Here is a 16811-nt window from a genome sequence, read left to right on the forward strand (position 1 = left end):
CATAAATGAATATATCCAACTTTATACCAAAGACCCAAAGTCATCAATACAAAAAACACAAGGACGTGTATAAAACGCCAGTTTTGGTTTGGAGCATATTTCATTATCTGACAATTCACCATTCCACAATATTAATTAAGAAACTTCCTATGCATTTTCCTAAGTCTCTATCTTCATCTCTTTTCTCTAGCCATTAGTTCAAGACTTGTACAGTTTCCTTAGCCTTTCTCTGAATCTGTTAGCTCCAGCCGTTGATTCTAAACTTCGTTCTTCATTTTCTTTATTCTTCTTTGTATCTAGTTCCTTCTCTCCCACATAAGTTGCTGCCATACCAAACAGAAGTTAAGTTTGGTGAGGTATATTTCCACAAAGATTTTGGTTTTTATGCATATGGGTGTCTCGAAAATTTCTTAGAGATGAAAATTTCCCTCCTTTCATGGATTCCCTTGATATCCTTGCTGCAAATAATATTGGGCATAGATAATACTGTTATATCCGGCCAATGCCCGAATGATCAAAGATCACAGTTGCTGCAGTTGAGGAATAGCCTAAAGTTCAAGTTGGGGGCTCCAAGCAACAAACTTGCAAACTGGAATGAGATCACAGATTGTTGCCACTGGCATGGGGTGAAATGTGACAACTTAAGTCATGTGATCGGTTTGAGTCTCGACAATGAAACAATTGTCAGCATTGACAATTCAAGCAGCCTTTTCAGTCTTCAGTATATTGAGGAGCTGAATTTGGGTTTCAACTTTTTCAACTCTTCTCCGATACCTGTTCAGATGTATAATCTTACAAACTTGAGGTACCTGAATTTATCAAATGCTGGTTTCGGTGGGCAGATTCCAAGTGGAATATCAAGGCTGACAAGGTTGGTTACTCTTGATCTCTCAACTCAGTTTCAAATTGGTCAGCCACTAAAACTTGAGAATCCCAACTTAAAACTCTTCTTTGACAATGCAACTGAGCTTAGTGAAGTTTATCTTGATGGTGTTAATATCTCATCTCAAGGTAGTAAGTGGTGTGAAGCCTTGTCTTCATCTTTGCCTAATTTAAGAGTCTTAAGCTTGAAAAATTGTCATGTTTCTGGACCTATACACCGTTCCCTTTTGAAGCTTCGTTCTCTCTCTGTCATCTATCTGGATGGCAATAATCTGTCCAGTACAATTCCTGAGTTCTTGGCAAAATTTTCGAACTTGACAACCTTGAGTCTCAGTGAATGTAAGCTGCACGGAGATTTTCCAATAGCAATTTTACAGGTACAAACTCTACAGCATTTGGACCTGTCAAATAATCAGGATCTGAGTGGTGGCTTCCCAGAATTCCAACAGAATGGATCCTTAGAGACAGTATCACTAAGTTTCACTAGTTTTTCAGGCTTATTACCAGATTCCATTGGTCATCTTCGCAACTTGTCTAGGATTGAGCTCTCCAACTGCAAGTTCACTGGGTCAATACCTTCTACAATGGCAAACCTTACAGGTTTGGCATATGTGGATTTCTCTAATAACAATTTCACTGGTCCTTTCCCATCTTTCCATATGTCAAAGAAACTAACCTACATAGACCTCTCTCACAATGCTCTAACAGGTCCACTTTCTTTCTCACATTTCAAAGGCCTCTCCCAACTGAAATATGTTAATTTAGGGTCCAATTTATTGAGTGGGCAAATTCCCCCATATATGTTTTCCCTCCCATCACTCCAAAGCCTTTACCTCAATGAAAATCTTTTTGAAGACCAAGTCAATGAATTTGCTAATACATTTGCTTCTCAATTGGATACACTCGACTTGAGCAGTAACCGTCTAAATGGATCCATCCCAAAGTCTGTCTTCAAACTTCCAAAGCTGACTGTGTTATCACTTTCTTCCAACTTCTTTAGTGGGAAGATGCAGTTCAATGATATTGAGAAGCTCTCTGATCTAAGTGTACTAGATCTTTCTTATAACAATGTGACAGTTGACACAACAAATAGTAATGAATCAATGTTCTCCTCTCCCCTCAGAGTATTGAATTTGGCTTCATGTAAGTTGGAAAAGTTTCCAGATCTTAGAAGTCAATCAAAGATGGTAAGATTAGACCTTTCAGACAATCAAATTAAGGGGAGAATACCAAACTGGATTTGGCAAGTCGGCAATGGAGGTCTCACTCTTCTGAATCTTTCTTATAATTTGTTGGAGAATTTGGAAGAACCTTACAGAATTAATACAAGTCTAACAGTAATTGACTTGCACTCAAACAGACTTCAAGGCAATCTACCAATCCCACCAGCATTTTCCATCTATGTTGACTACTCAGACAACAATTTCAGCAGTGTCATTCCGCATGAAATTGGAAATTCTCTTGCTGTTGCTCTCTTCATTTCATTTTCAAACAATACACTCGAGGGGAAAATTCCAAATTCATTTTGCAATTCTAGTTGGCTTCAAGTTCTTGATTTGTCTCAAAATCTCTTGAGTGGGAAGATACCATCCTGCTTGATGAATTCTAGCTCTATTTTCATACTGAATCTCAGGAGAAACAATCTTGATGGCACTATTCCAGATGAATTTCCAGACAGCTCTGCATTAAAAACATTAGACCTGAGCAGAAATATCTTAGTAGGTCGGATGCCAGGGTCCCTAGTGAAATGCAAATCCCTAGAGGTTTTGAATGTTGGAAACAACAAGATTGTAGACAAATTTCCATGTTTTTTGAGGAGCTCATCCACTTTGCGTGTCCTAGTCCTGCACTTCAACCAGTTCTTTGGAGAGCTTCATTGTCCTACTGTCAATCTGAGCTGGCCGAATCTTCAAATCATCGATATTTCTTCCAATAACTTCACTGGTAAGCTTGATAGCGGATACTTCTTAAATTGGACAGGAATGATAGCCAATGAAGATTCATTTCCACCTAATGAAAATCATATTGGATTTGCCTCGCAATTTTATGATTTCCATTATCAGGACGCAGTGACAGTAACCCTGAAAGGGCTGGAAGTGGAGCTTGTGAAAATTCTCACAATCTTCACATACATTGATTTCTCAGGCAACAAGTTTCATGGGGATATACCAGGTTCAATTGGGACTCTTAGTTCACTTCTTCTTCTCAACCTTTCTCACAATGCTCTAACAGGCAAAATCCCTAAACAATTTGGAAATTTGGCACTGCTTGAATCTCTTGACCTGTCAGCTAACCAGTTGAGTGGAGAGATTCCAATGCAGCTGTCAAAACTCACGTTTCTTTCATTCTTGAATCTATCCGTAAATAAGTTTTTTGGCAAGATTCCAACAGGCCCTCAAATTCAAACTTTTTCTGAAGATTCCTTTGAAGATAATCCTGGACTTTGTGGACGCCCATTGAACAGAACTTGCACACCATCGCCAACATCGGTGCCTATTCCTCACAATTCAGTTTCAACTGTCAACTCTGATACTGATTGGCTATTCACATTTATTGGCCTGGGATTCGGACTAGGCGTGGCAGTTGGTATAGCACCTCTCTGGTTCAGTAAACAATGGAGAACATGGTGTGATATGCAGCTCAGGAAACTCATAAAGCAGTTCTTTCCAACTTATGGGTTCACCTATATCAGGTACAATGGTGCAAGAGTTGTGGCAGAGGAAACCATTCAAGAATTCACTGAAGACTCTGACGAAATTGAGGATGAGGAGGAAGATACAGAGTTCCATGGCAGGTACTGTGTCTTTTGCAGCAAACTTGACATCCACAGAAACAAAGGCATTCATAATCCAATGTGCACTCATCATTACTGTCTCCCCATTACCTTTTCTTCCACAACACCCTCTTCTTCCTCTTCTTTGTCAGTCACAAATAGCCATGATTCTTGAGTCTTTGTGTTCCTAGAACTGTACAGGCTTCGAAAATAAACAGAGCACACAACTGGTTACAGTGAAACATGCTTCGTGAAGATTTGTGTGCTTGTATTTATTAAACTTGGGTCAGACATTTCATCGAACATTTGAGGGACGTCATTTGGCAGTTGAGATGTCGGCTCCTTCATTCTGAACATTTTTGTTTGACTGTGCAGTAGAAATATAGGAAGAGATTGCTTGGAGGATTTTGAGAGGAGGGCTGATGATCATTATTTTCATACTTGTTTATTGATTTTTGGTGTTCTGAATAAGAAAAGAATGAATTTTCTGATTTGCTCTATCCCACTTTTATCTCTGGGATCTACACTGTTCACTGATTCCCTTTCCTTTTATGATTTATTTCTCCGATTTCAGGCTTCCCCTCCATCTGTCATTTTCTACTTCTCTCCTCTCTATCAGTCTTCGAAACACCATACGAGAACCCGACGAGATGCCAGAGAAACCAAGGTTCCGATGACACCATTCTTTATTTCTTCTTTCGATTTCTAGTTGAAAGAAATTGAGGAAGAGATGTAGACAAAGGAAAAAATAATACTTTAATTTTATATATATATATATATATATATATATATATATATATATATATATATATATATATATATAAAAGTTTCAGTGCGGGTAAGTGTCTCTCATGCAGTTGTGATTAATGTGCATGAGTTTTGTACTTGTATGTGAGTCTTGTACTTAAGGTGTATGAGGTTTTTGCCTAATGTGTGTGAGTGTGTACTGAGTTTTGTGCTTAATGTTCGTGAGTTTTGTACTTAAGGTGCATGAGTCTTGTGTTTAAGGTGCGTGAGTTTTGTGCTTAATATGCGTAAGTATGTACTTAATCTGAGTTATTGTTGAAACTTTAAGGTGCATGAGTTTTGTGCTTAATGTGCGTGAGTTTTGTGCTTAATGTGCGTGAGTCTTGTGCTTAATGTGCGTGAGTGTTTACTTAATGTGAGTTGTTGTTAAAACATAAGGTGCGTGTGTTTTTGTGCTTAAGGTGCGTGAGTTTTATGCTTAACATGCGTGAGGCTTGTGCTTAACATGTGTGAGGCTTGTGCTTAACGTGTGTGTGGTTGTGTTCTTAAGGTGTTTTGTTTGTGTGCTTAATATGCATGTGTTCTGTACTTTAAGTGTCATATTAATGCTTAACGTGTGTCCATCTGCACAACCGCATGGGAAGCCCCACCCACACCTGAATCCTTCCCTATATATATAGGGAAGGGTTCAGGTGCAGAATGGTTTCTTGTGCGGTTGGACGCACCTTAAGCACACAAATAAAGCACCTTAAGACCACAAATCACTCACCTTAAATACATAAACTGTTGGGTTGAGTTTCCCTCCTATGTGGTAAATAGCTCATGTTTGGACCAAGCCAATTTTTATCCACTATATTTTTTTGAGCCATAATTATTATTATTTATATAATTTATATAATAATAATAATAATATTGGAAGTTGGGGAAGTAGAAGAATCTTGCATGTGAAGAGGTGAAGAAATTAATTTCATTTATTCCTCTTCATAAATTGTCATCTCAAGTGAAGCTATATATAATGGAGCTTATTCATTCTTCTATACACACGCATATATGAGAGAAAAAGACAACTCCACATACACCTTTCATTTAGGCAGTTCGGCAGTAGCAGAAAGGGAGAAACCATCTTCATTTGTTTCTTCATCTTTGACGCAAGTTTGGTGTTGCTTTGCCGTGAGTTTGCCTAAGTTCTTGGGTGCTTTATTCATCAATTTTTGAAGGTCAGCTTATATTTATTCCAGGCATCTTTTGGGTAATCTCGTACTACTTATATTCATTTTATCTTGTTCGTGGTAGTTGAATATTTTGAATACGTACGAGATATTATTCCTATTTAGCCTGTGAATTTTAAAGGATGTATTTGGCCTAGAATTTGTGTATTTGATGATTTGTGGATGTATGGCTCGTGTGGTAGCCTGAACCTGTGTACCCGAGATTTGTTATAGTGGAATTGTTGGTGGTGGTGATCCCGTGGTTTTTCCCCGTGGTTTTGGGGTTTTCCACGTAAATTTCGTGTTCCTTGCTTTATTATTTATTTTTGGATATTGTGTATCATCTTGTGTTTGTGCTCCTATCGGTTCTGTGAAATTTTCATTGTCACAGGAAGTGGGATTTTTCCCAACATAAACCACGCACCTTAAGCACAGAACAAAACACATTAAGCACAAAACTCAAGCACTTAAGATTTTAAAATGGCTCACATTAAGCACAAACTCAAGCACATTAAGCACAACTCACGCACCTTAAGCACAAACCCACGCACTTTAAGTTTTACCAACTACTCACATTAAGCACAAAACCCACGCATCTTAAGCACAAACTCATGCACATTAAGCACAAAACTCATGCACCTTAAGCACAAATCTCATGCACCTTAAGCACAAAACCCACGCACTTTAAGTTTTAACAACTACTCACATTAAACACAAAACTCACGCACATTAAGCACAAAACTCACACGCCTTAAGCACAAATCTCACGCACCTTAAACACAAAACTCACGTACCTTAAATTTGACTTAGATGCAAAAATTGTCAAATTGCCACTGCGTTTTTTTTTTTTTTTTAATTTTGATAATTTTGGACCCTTATTTAAGCAAGATCAATGGCTCAGATTTAACCCCACAATCACACATCGGGCTACCAACCGCACCAGGACCTAATTCTATATGTGTATATATATATATATATATATATATATATATATATATATATATATATATATATATATATATATATATATATATATATATATATATATATATATATATATATATATATATATAATCGCACTCAGGTGCGAATGCTTCGCCCAGGATCGAAATAGGAATGGATTCTGTCTGTCCACGTGTCCAGATCTAATGGATGAGAAACACTAAATTTTTTTTTTAAAAAAAGTGCGGTGACATTTTTGTAAATAATTGAACATCGAAGTGCAAGTAAAATGTATTACAAGTGCATGTAAAACGTATTATAGGTGCAAGTAAAAATTTACACTGAGCATCAATACTAAGTGCACATATAGTTATAAGTAGTTGCACCTATAGTTCTAATGTGACACCCCGTAATCCAAATTCAATTAAGGGATTAATTAAATAATTAATCCTATTTCAATTGGTAATTTAATTCCTTAAATTCCTGAAAATTTAATAGTCGAGGACTAGTAATTGACTAGTCAACTCTAAAGTCAAAGTTGTACCTTGAGCTTTGTAAGGAGTTCCCTTGTTTCCTTACACCTCTTCATGTTAGTAAGGGTATTCTTGACTTTTCACCTTGTGTTAGTATTGTAAGCTAACCTAGTAAGAACACCCTCATTTCTCTCCTTACACTTTCTAAATTCTAGCTCCACCTTCTCTCTAAAAAGGTAGATAGCTTTTCTTCCAAGCCAAGTTGAAACTTTGTCAAAACCTCAAGAGTTGTCTCCAAGATTCTACCTTTCATACATTTGGGCATCTAGGAGGGTAAGATCCATGTTCATCTTGTGTTTTTAGTGTTTTCTTAGGTGTCTTTTCTGAAAGATAGAATCTTTATGATCTTTTGGTGTGTTCTTGAAGTGGGTTTGGAAGGTGAGCTTTGTTAGGAGCTTGGTGAGGTGTTAAGTGAAGGTTTTTGTCTACAAGAGGTAACACATGCTCTACAAAATCTATTTTGCTTACCTATATGAATATTTCTTGGATTCTACATGTGATTTTGCTATGAAATGTGAGTGTTTATGCATTGTCTTGTGAAAATGCATATCTAGAGCTTGTGTTTAGGGTTCTTGTATGTCATTGCTTGGCTATTCCTTTGATTCAAGTCATTTTGTTGTATTTGGTGAGATTTGGCATGTTTTGGACTTGAATTTGAGCTTGGAGTTGAAAATCCCCGAAGGGATTATTTTGGGCACAGGTGTGTACCCGCGGGAACGTGGCTTGTGGGTGTTGGTACCCGTGGGTCCAACCGTGGGGTACAATGTATGGTTGTTGGGGGATTTGTTCCCGTGATTCTTTTGACTTGGTTCTTTGGTCTTTTGACTTCCCGATGTTCTTTTGTGGAACTATTTGAGCGTCTTCTTGATGTTTCGTATGTGTAGAACTATATGGTAGTTATCCATGTAGGTTTTGGTGTCTTGAATCGTGCTAAGTGTTCAACATTGTGTTTCGTTGAACCGTGATGAGTCTTGTGTGTTCTTCAGAACTACGTTTGGTTTACCCGTTTGATAAGCATGCTAGTTCGATGTTTAAATGCTAGCGTGTGCGTTGTTTGTACCTTCTTATTGGTTGATGATAACTTGTGTTATTCATCGTTGTTGTTGTTGGACTGTGATCCATTCCTTGATTGAGTATGGTTTCATATCTTCGTTGTGATCCGTTGATTGATTCCTGTTGTGGTGTGATGTGTGTGTGGCTTTACCTGGATTGCACGATTAGTGGTATGGGACACTAGTCACCAAGGTTTTGCAGTGGTCCTCGTGGTGTCCATGACGTGATTATAGAGTTTGTGGCCTTTGTGTAAGGTTCACGTGTTTATTTCTGGGATAACATGTGTTATCCAGGGCATGTGTTGCCATGTGTGATCGGTACCCTCGTGTACTATGAAATCGGTGGTTTTGTTGGAAGACTGTTGGAGGGGGAACGACGGTTCCTGGGGGAATAAGGTTGGACTTGGTGTACAGGGGTCCTGGAGGTAAAGGTTGGAACTAGATATAAGGTTGGGGGTAGCCATAAGGTTGGGACCGAGCATAAGGAAGGCATATCAACTCGTGATGGGTGATGTCATGAGGGCTTGTGTAGCCGTTGTTGTGAGTTCTCTTCTTGTGACGTGTGTAGTCACAAAGGCATGTGTTGCCATTTGGTGTGTCTTTATTCCTTTGAGTTATGCATGTCGGGTATTAATCTATTGTGTGATGATAGATTATACCTTGAGACTTCTTGTGAGTCGTTGTTGTTCTTTGTAGTCTTGGGATGTGTTCCCGTGTTCTTGTTGAGAGTGTTGAGTCTTGTGTTGACTATTACTCTTGGTTAAAAGAGACTTATTACATAAACGTTGTTGAGCATTGCTTAGCCTAGAATCTTAGAGCACTAAGAATCATTTGTACATTGCTATTTGATCTAAGTCATCTCTTTTATCCTGGTCCATTACTTAATCATTTAGTTGTTTTAAAATTGTCTCTATGCAAACAAATATTCCATTTTGGTTAGCTTTCAAACACTTAATGATCTCATGTTTAATCTCTTGTTACTCAAGTCCTGTCTAGCTATTCCTAGAAGACGATACTCAATAAACTCACACTAAAAACCAACTTTGAGAAAATTTCAATTTTGGTCATACGACTATAGGGGTCTTGTTAATTTCAGCTCTTGACTTTTAAAAGTATCAATTTAGTACCTTGACTATTCAATTTTTATCAATTTTGGTCACTCCGGCCAAATTTCACCGGAAAATGTTAATTGATGAAATAATGAGGATATTTTAGTCATTTTACTCATTCTTTTCTTCTCCGACGAGTCATCTCAGGTTTCCGGCGATCGTTTTTCATTTCTGCACATTTCCGCTTCAATTATTGATTATTAAAAAGTAACATTTTATTCCTAACCATTGAAATGTTGAATAGTGCACTAGAGCTGCATTCTTCCAGTTTTAATTTCTGACTATATTATTCCCAAATCCGAGTTCCGAAAGCCTATTTCTTCGAATTTCAACTTTACTTCCGGCGCCGATAATGGGGTATGTGAAGCGGTGGTGCGTGACGTACACGAAGCACATCAAGCCGATTTCTTCGAATTTCAACTTCACTTCCGGCGGCGAGTTTCCTCGTTTTCCAGCATCAGCTGCCTCATCTCCAGCATTAACTGTGGCGGAGTCTCCGATGACTTCGTCTCCATCTTGAAGTCTAGATTCAGTAGCGAATTTGCTGTCATCGCCAGTATGCTGAAGAGAATTGAACCATTGGACACTTCGGTTCTCTTTAAGGGAGTTTCGGATCTCGCCAAGGACTCTATGAAGCAGACTATTTCTACGATGCTAGGTTTGCTGCCATCCGATCAGTTCTCCGTTACGATTAAGGTTTTGAAGCATCCTCTCCATCGCCTAATTGCCTAATCGTTTCCTCCGTAATTTCATTATGGGTAGCAGAAACAGTCGCCGGAAATCTGAGATGGACTGGCCGGGGAAGAAATAAAAGAGGAGTAAAATGACTAAAATACCCTTTTTATTTTATTTATTGATATTTTCCGGTGAAATTTGGCCGGAAATTTGGCTGGAGTGACCAAAATTGATAAAAATTGAATAGTCAAGGTACTAAATTGACACTTTTAAAAGTTAAGGGTTGAAATTAACAAGACCCTTATAGTCATATGACCAAAATTGAAATTTTCTCAACCAACTTTCATATATATATATATATATATATATATATATATATATATATATATATATATATATATATATATATATATATATATATATATATATATATATATATATATATATATATATATATGCACACGACATACAAACTATGGCACACGACTACATTAGGAAATGCACACGACATACAGAATAATGGCACACGACATACAGAATAATGGCACACGACTACACCTGTCAAATATATGCACACGACATACAAAGTATGGCACACAACTACATTAGGCCATGCATACGACATACAGACTAATGGAACACGACTACACATGTCCGCACTTGTCCTCATTTAAATACATCTATATATGTGTGTGTGTGCGCGCGCGCGAGCATTCGTACGTGCGTGCGCTAAAAAATGGGGATGGAAAATCTCGGTCCCAGGCCAAAAATCTTCACGGGGATGAGGATGAGCAAGTCAATAAATCTTAACCCATAATTGATATCCCCATCAATAATGTATATAAAGTTACACATTGAGGTAGAGCGGATAGAGAGGTACTCATCACCTTTGTTTTTACGTTTGCTGGGAATACAAATTAAAACTTGTATATTTAATAGAGTGAGGTCTATTCTTACACCTAATAGCGTTAGAGGGCAAATTATGCTGTGCAACCGTGTGTACCATGCATGGTGCACATGGTTGCAAAACAACGTCGTTTTACTTTTAAAAAAATCATTTTTAATTGTCGTTAGTTAAGTAAATATATGTTCATAATTTTATAATTTCACATTCTGAATGTATAGTTATGAAGTTATAGATGTGTAATTATGCAATTCTAAATGTATAGTTATGAAGTTATGGATGTGTAGTTATGCATGCAATTCTGAATGTATAGTTATGAAGTTATGGATGTGCAGCTATGCAATTCTGAATGTATAGTTATGAAGTTATGGATGTGTAGTTATGCAATTCTGAATGTATAATTATGAAGTTATGGATGTGTAGTTATGCAATTCTAAATGTATAGTTATGAAGTTATGGATGTGTAGTTATGCAATTCTGAATGTATAGTTATGAAGTTATGGATGTGTAGTTATGCAATTCTAAATGTATAGTTATGAAGTTATGGATGTATAGTTCAAACTATGCACAACATAACGCCGTTAACGACAATCGAAGCTGGATTTTTTTTTTTTAAAGTCGAACGTCAAAATAACGTCGTTTTTGCAACCGTGTGCACTATGCATGGTGCACACGGTTGCACAACATAACAACTCAATTGTGATATGGTTATAGTTTTTATAATTTTGTTTCTCTTTTTATTCGATTGTTTTATTAAATCCATGTATTTATCCTACTTTCAAAAAATAATTATCGTTTTAATTGGGGTAAAAACTGGAGTCTCCCATTGATCGAGTTTGGGGACTTGATATCTACTATACTAATAAGAGCCCAAGAGAGTTAGACCTATAATGGGTAGAAAAAATGGCGGTCACAGATTTTAATCAAATGAATGGCTCAGATTGATTAAAAGATTGATAAGATTTAAATTTTACACTAAAATTTCCTAAAATACCCACACACCGTTACTAATTCCGTTAAAATTTTAAGAATTGCTGTTAGTTCACCGTTAACTTACTCATTGATTTCAATAAAAAAAAAAAAAAAAAAAAGTCTTAGGTTCGAACTTCATCCCAATCAAAGTTGGCATAATTAGTACAATTTTAAGAATTGCCGTTAGTTCACCGTTAACTTACTCATTGATTTCAATAAAAAAAAAAAAAAAAAGTCTTAGGTTCGAACCTCATCCCAATCAAAGTTGGCATAATTAGTACTCTATTTTACTCTTATTAAATTATATAAATAATAATTTAGTAGCTACAACAAAAAATTATAGATATGCATTTCCTTAATTTAGAATTATGTGTTCACAATGCCTTTATTCAAAAAAAAAATTATTCATTACCAATAAATTAAATAAGAGAAATAATTGTATTAGTTATATTGTCTTTATTTTTCTACAATATAAAAATTCTTTATATTCAAATTTATTAATTGATTATATTCGCTACATTGTCCTTACAATGTCTTAATACAGTGAAAAAAAATTATTCATTATCAATAAATTAATTAAGAGAAATATTTTCATTAGTTATATTGTCTTTATTTTTCTCAAATGTAAAAATTTTTACATTCAAATTCATCAATTGATTATATTCACTACATTGTCTATTATCTTTTTTGTGCACTATTTTTCTAATTAAATATCAAAGTTATAATACAAAATAATGCTATATATTTATTTACCAAGTATTTTATTAATACCATGAAAAAATTTAAAAAAAATATATAATTAATAAAGCCAACCATATTAACTACTTGAGAGATTTTGTGACAAAGAGAGTATTCAAATCACACAACAAATTGAAGTGAGAACTACCTTGCAATGTCCTTGTTTGACAATCAACAGTTAGCGCGCGGATTATATTAGCGGATTTGACCAACGAATTTATTTAATTATTAACATTGGGTAGAAAAATGACCGCCAAATTATTAAATCAAATGAATGGTTCAAATTGTTCAGGTTTTAATTTTTTTAAAAATTTTTCTAATTTATCTTTAATTATATGATTATCCATTTAACTTTTCCGTTAAATAACGTTAATTCACCGTTAGTCTAATTATAATATTAACATCTTCATCCCAAATGCTCTATCGGGCCGGAGTGTGGGGGGCCCTTAGGGTTGGGGTTCATCCTTTTGGAAGAATAATATTAACGTCTAATATAGAATTATAATTACACCATTAATCTAATTCTAATATTAAAGTCTTCATAGAACTTAACCACAAATCCTAATGTCGAAATCTCCTCAAACAATATTAGTATATATTTAATATTTTATGCCCTAATTTTTATTTGTTCTCCCTTATGTCCCGTATTTGGTTTCAACCATACCTATACAATTATTTTATTGACAATTATAATCAATCTTGACTATATTATCTTGCATTTGTAAACTTAGAATTACCTATTTAACTTGCACGGGCTTAGCTCAATGGTTTAGTGGGCAGTATTTGGGAGAAGAGTCCAAGGTTTGAACCTCGGCGGCGGCAGTGCGGGAATTATGTCCAAAGTGGGCAGATTCCTTGTTCGCACCGGCATTTGGTCCTGTCTGCTGAACCATTGAGTCACCGTGATTTACAACTTCCTACAATGCTCTGTCGGGTTAGAGTGTGGGGGGCCCTTGGGGTAGGGGACTCAACCTTTGGGAGAAGAATTACCTATTTAAATACGCAAATTCAACCTTCAATTATCTATGCAAAAAAAAAACATTGGGCATTATCTCAATCGCGCAATGCGGCGTAAAAAACTAGTTCTTATGATATGCTGTGATAAATAGCTAGAAATAAGGAAAAGGACTAAATAATACATTGAATGTGCTTATGTGCCAAATTATAAATTTTCACAATTCCACCCTTTAAATAAATTTGACAATCTTAGTTAACAGAGTTTAGTTATTTTAATTGTCAATTTTCTAATAGTATAAGAATTAAATTGATCAATGTAATAGCATAAAGAATAAATTAAAATTTTTTAATAATATAAGTACTAATTTCATATTTTGCTTTAAGTAGAAGTCCGTAGAAGTAAGTTAGTCTAAGTTGTTCATGACTAATTAAATGAAACTAAGAAGATCAATAGACAAATTTACGAAAAGGGAATGAAATTTCATGGTTAATTACTAAATCAATAATTCGATCATGGCAAAAATTGCATCCTAATAATAGTTTAGTACTTTAGTTGTTGATAAAATTATTGGATAAAATTTGCGATAATTTGAACTACTTGAATACTACCATAGCTTTCACTATTATATTCTTGTAGGAGCCTAGCTCCCATTGGATGTAGTGGGTGGTGGTGCAATGAAGCTCTTGGGCTTCTTCCATGTGTCTACATTTGACCTCTTTGGATTTTGTTTTGGCCTAACTTGCTCTATTCAGACTTTGTCATCTTGGACCACTAACTGGGCTAAACACAGAGATTCATATGTTCTATCAATCAATATAGTTAATGACTAGAAATTTGATAAAAGTTTATTACATGGACTTTCGAATCTTACTTTTCCTGATATAACGAGTATGATAAGTTATTATTATTAATTTTTTTATGTGGGTCCCAATACAAATGATCTACATCAAGATTTTGTGTGTGAGAGTAAAAGTTGGGAGTAAAAAATAAAAATACACATAGTATTTTCCAATTGATAGAATTAAAAGTTAAAAACTAAATCTGATAATTTTTTTTGGGTATACCCAGGGTTTTCAAATTGACTAATCCCTTCGCTGAATTGTAGACACCTCTTTTGGATGAGCCAGTTGACCTGGAGATTTAAGGCATCTTCATTCCCAAAGCCAAGGATCAAATCCTTAACCTTTAGTTATAAGGATGGATGAATTTTTTACACTCAACCACACTCTCCAATTGAGATAATGGAATAAAGTTATTGAACCAAAAGTGAATCCAAGGGGACAATGAAAACAGTTGTCCCCCTCACCCCTCCGAGAAAGAGAGAAAGAAGTAACTTATATATAAAAATGAAATGTATAAACAAATTATTAGAAGTTTAGGTCGCTTAGTTGGTTGTTCCTTATAATTGGATACGATATGTCATTGAAGCAATTTTTGTCATAGACATTTGTTAATTAGATCATTTGAACTCCTTGGGCATAGAAAAATAGAAAGTGATAGTAGACTTGTAAACCAAGCATAAAAGGGTTGTGAACTTGTGGTGGATATAGCTATCTAATCAAGACCCTAATTGCTTCAATTCTCAATCAAAATAGTACCAATTCAAAAAGAAAAAAAAAGTATATATAAATATATTTTAATATGATAAGTAGAATGATATAATATAATTAATGGTATCTAAATAATGTAAAACTATTTTTTTGAGGAAAAGGGTCAAATAGGCCTTCGAACTTTAGCTTAAAAGTCAATTAGGCCCCTAAACTTTTTAAATGTACAATTACACCCATCAACAATTCATTTAAGTGCAATGAAGCCCAAAAACAAATTAATGACCTTCTATTACAGGCCATTAGGGTTCAGGCCACCTTCCGGCGAATTTTTCGACAAAAAAAAAAAAAAGTGACCGGCGAAATTTTCGACAAAAGAAGTGACCGGTAAAATTTTCGGCAAATCTGGGTCGGTTGCTGGTTACCATTTTTTTGTCGAAAAATTCGCCGGAAGGTGGCCTGAACCCTAATGACCTGTGATAGCAGGTCATTAACTTTTTTTTGGGCTTCATTGCACCTAAATGAATTGTTGATGGGTGTAATTGAACCTTTAAAAAGTTTAGGGGCCTAATTGACTTTTAAGCTAAAATTTGAGGACCTATTTCACCCTTTCACTTTTTTTTTTTTTTAAAAAAAATGCTCAGGTGGGATTCAGAGAAAGTAGAATATTTCATTCTAATTATTCAACTTTAATTTGTACACAGACGACTAAGACTCACTATTTCTACCTGCAGACTCACCACACTTCCAAACTACCTATACTAGTAGTACATAGATTCATCATAGTACACGGTTTCCTCGCCTTGGAACGGAGCTCCACCCTCCACAAACGCCAGTTGCGACGGCGGCCACGGCGGAGCGACGCCGGCGTTGGCCTGCAACCACTCATCCTCGTGAACAGTCGTCGCAGCATTATCTCCTAAAAACTGAGAATACCCGCTGCTAGCAGGGTCATTATCGTAATAATAACAATCGCCGCTAGTCCCAACAAAGAAGCCGTCGTTGTGGCTATTGGGAACATCATAACAATGATCGCCGGCGACGGAGTCGATGATGGTTTCGTGAAGGCGTATCTGAGCTTTGAGGAAGTTAACATAGTGAATGGCCCCTTCCAGCATGGAGACGGTGTCCATTTTGGAGCCGCCGGGGACGAGGCTCTGGAGGATCTTGAACCGGTCGCTGATGCGGTGGCGCCGCTCTCGGGCCGCCACGCTCTGCCGATCAGTCGACAGCTTCGCAGCTTTCCCGGAGCTTGATGATGACGATGATTTCTTCTTCATCGTCCCCCCGCCGGAATCTCCGTGATTCTTCTGTTGTTTGCAGGGATAATCTGGCAGCCCATAAGAAGAAGAAGATTCATGAAAATGGGCAGTGGAGTTGCATGGAGAAAAGGAGATATCCATTATATTAATTGTTTGTTGTGTTTAGATGGGATGAAGATCAGTTGATCGAGCAGATATGATGAGAGTTGAGAGATTTAATGCTTGGTATTTATAGGGAGAGATAGCTGCGAAAACTGTTTGAAACTGCTTACCGACATTCAACTGTATGAGAGTTATTATGGATTATTGATTCTAATTTTTCAAAAAAAAAAAAATAATAATCCTTTAAAAAAAATTCTTCAAAAAAAAAAAATAATTCTAAGTTCTTCCCTACATTATTATTATTATTATTATTATTATTATTATTATATTTTTGAAAGCTTATTATTATTATTATTATTATTATTATTATTATTATTATTATTATTATTATTATTATTATTATTATT

The 16811-nt window shown here is 35.8% G+C and overlaps 1 protein-coding gene across 1 annotated transcript; it reads left to right on the plus strand.

Moving 5' to 3' along the window:
• On the plus strand, positions 1-4332 carry LOC109157804 (receptor-like protein 12). Its single transcript, XM_019305645.1, has 3 exons — positions 1-109; positions 248-3676; positions 4230-4332. Exons 1-3 carry the CDS (start codon positions 6-8, stop codon positions 4330-4332), a joined length of 3636 nt encoding a protein of 1211 aa, XP_019161190.1. The 5' UTR covers positions 1-5.
• The last annotated feature ends 12479 nt before the right edge of the window (positions 4333-16811 follow it).

The sequence above is a fragment of the Ipomoea nil genome, unplaced genomic scaffold (genome assembly GCF_001879475.1).
Source record: "Ipomoea nil cultivar Tokyo-kokei standard unplaced genomic scaffold, Asagao_1.1 scaffold2792, whole genome shotgun sequence".
Lineage (NCBI taxonomy): Eukaryota > Viridiplantae > Streptophyta > Magnoliopsida > Solanales > Convolvulaceae > Ipomoea > Ipomoea nil.

Excerpts from the sequence above, each read along its gene's own strand:
- LOC109157804 (XM_019305645.1), top strand. The coding sequence starts at position 6 with ATGAATATATCCAACTTTATACCAAAGACCCAAAGTCATCAATACAAA. Across the intron at positions 110-247 it reads TGGAGCATATTTCATTATCT|GCCGTTGATTCTAAACTTCG; the intron begins GACAATTCACCA and ends CTGTTAGCTCCA. Across the intron at positions 3,677-4,229 it reads GATACAGAGTTCCATGGCAG|GCTTCCCCTCCATCTGTCAT; the intron begins GTACTGTGTCTT and ends CTCCGATTTCAG.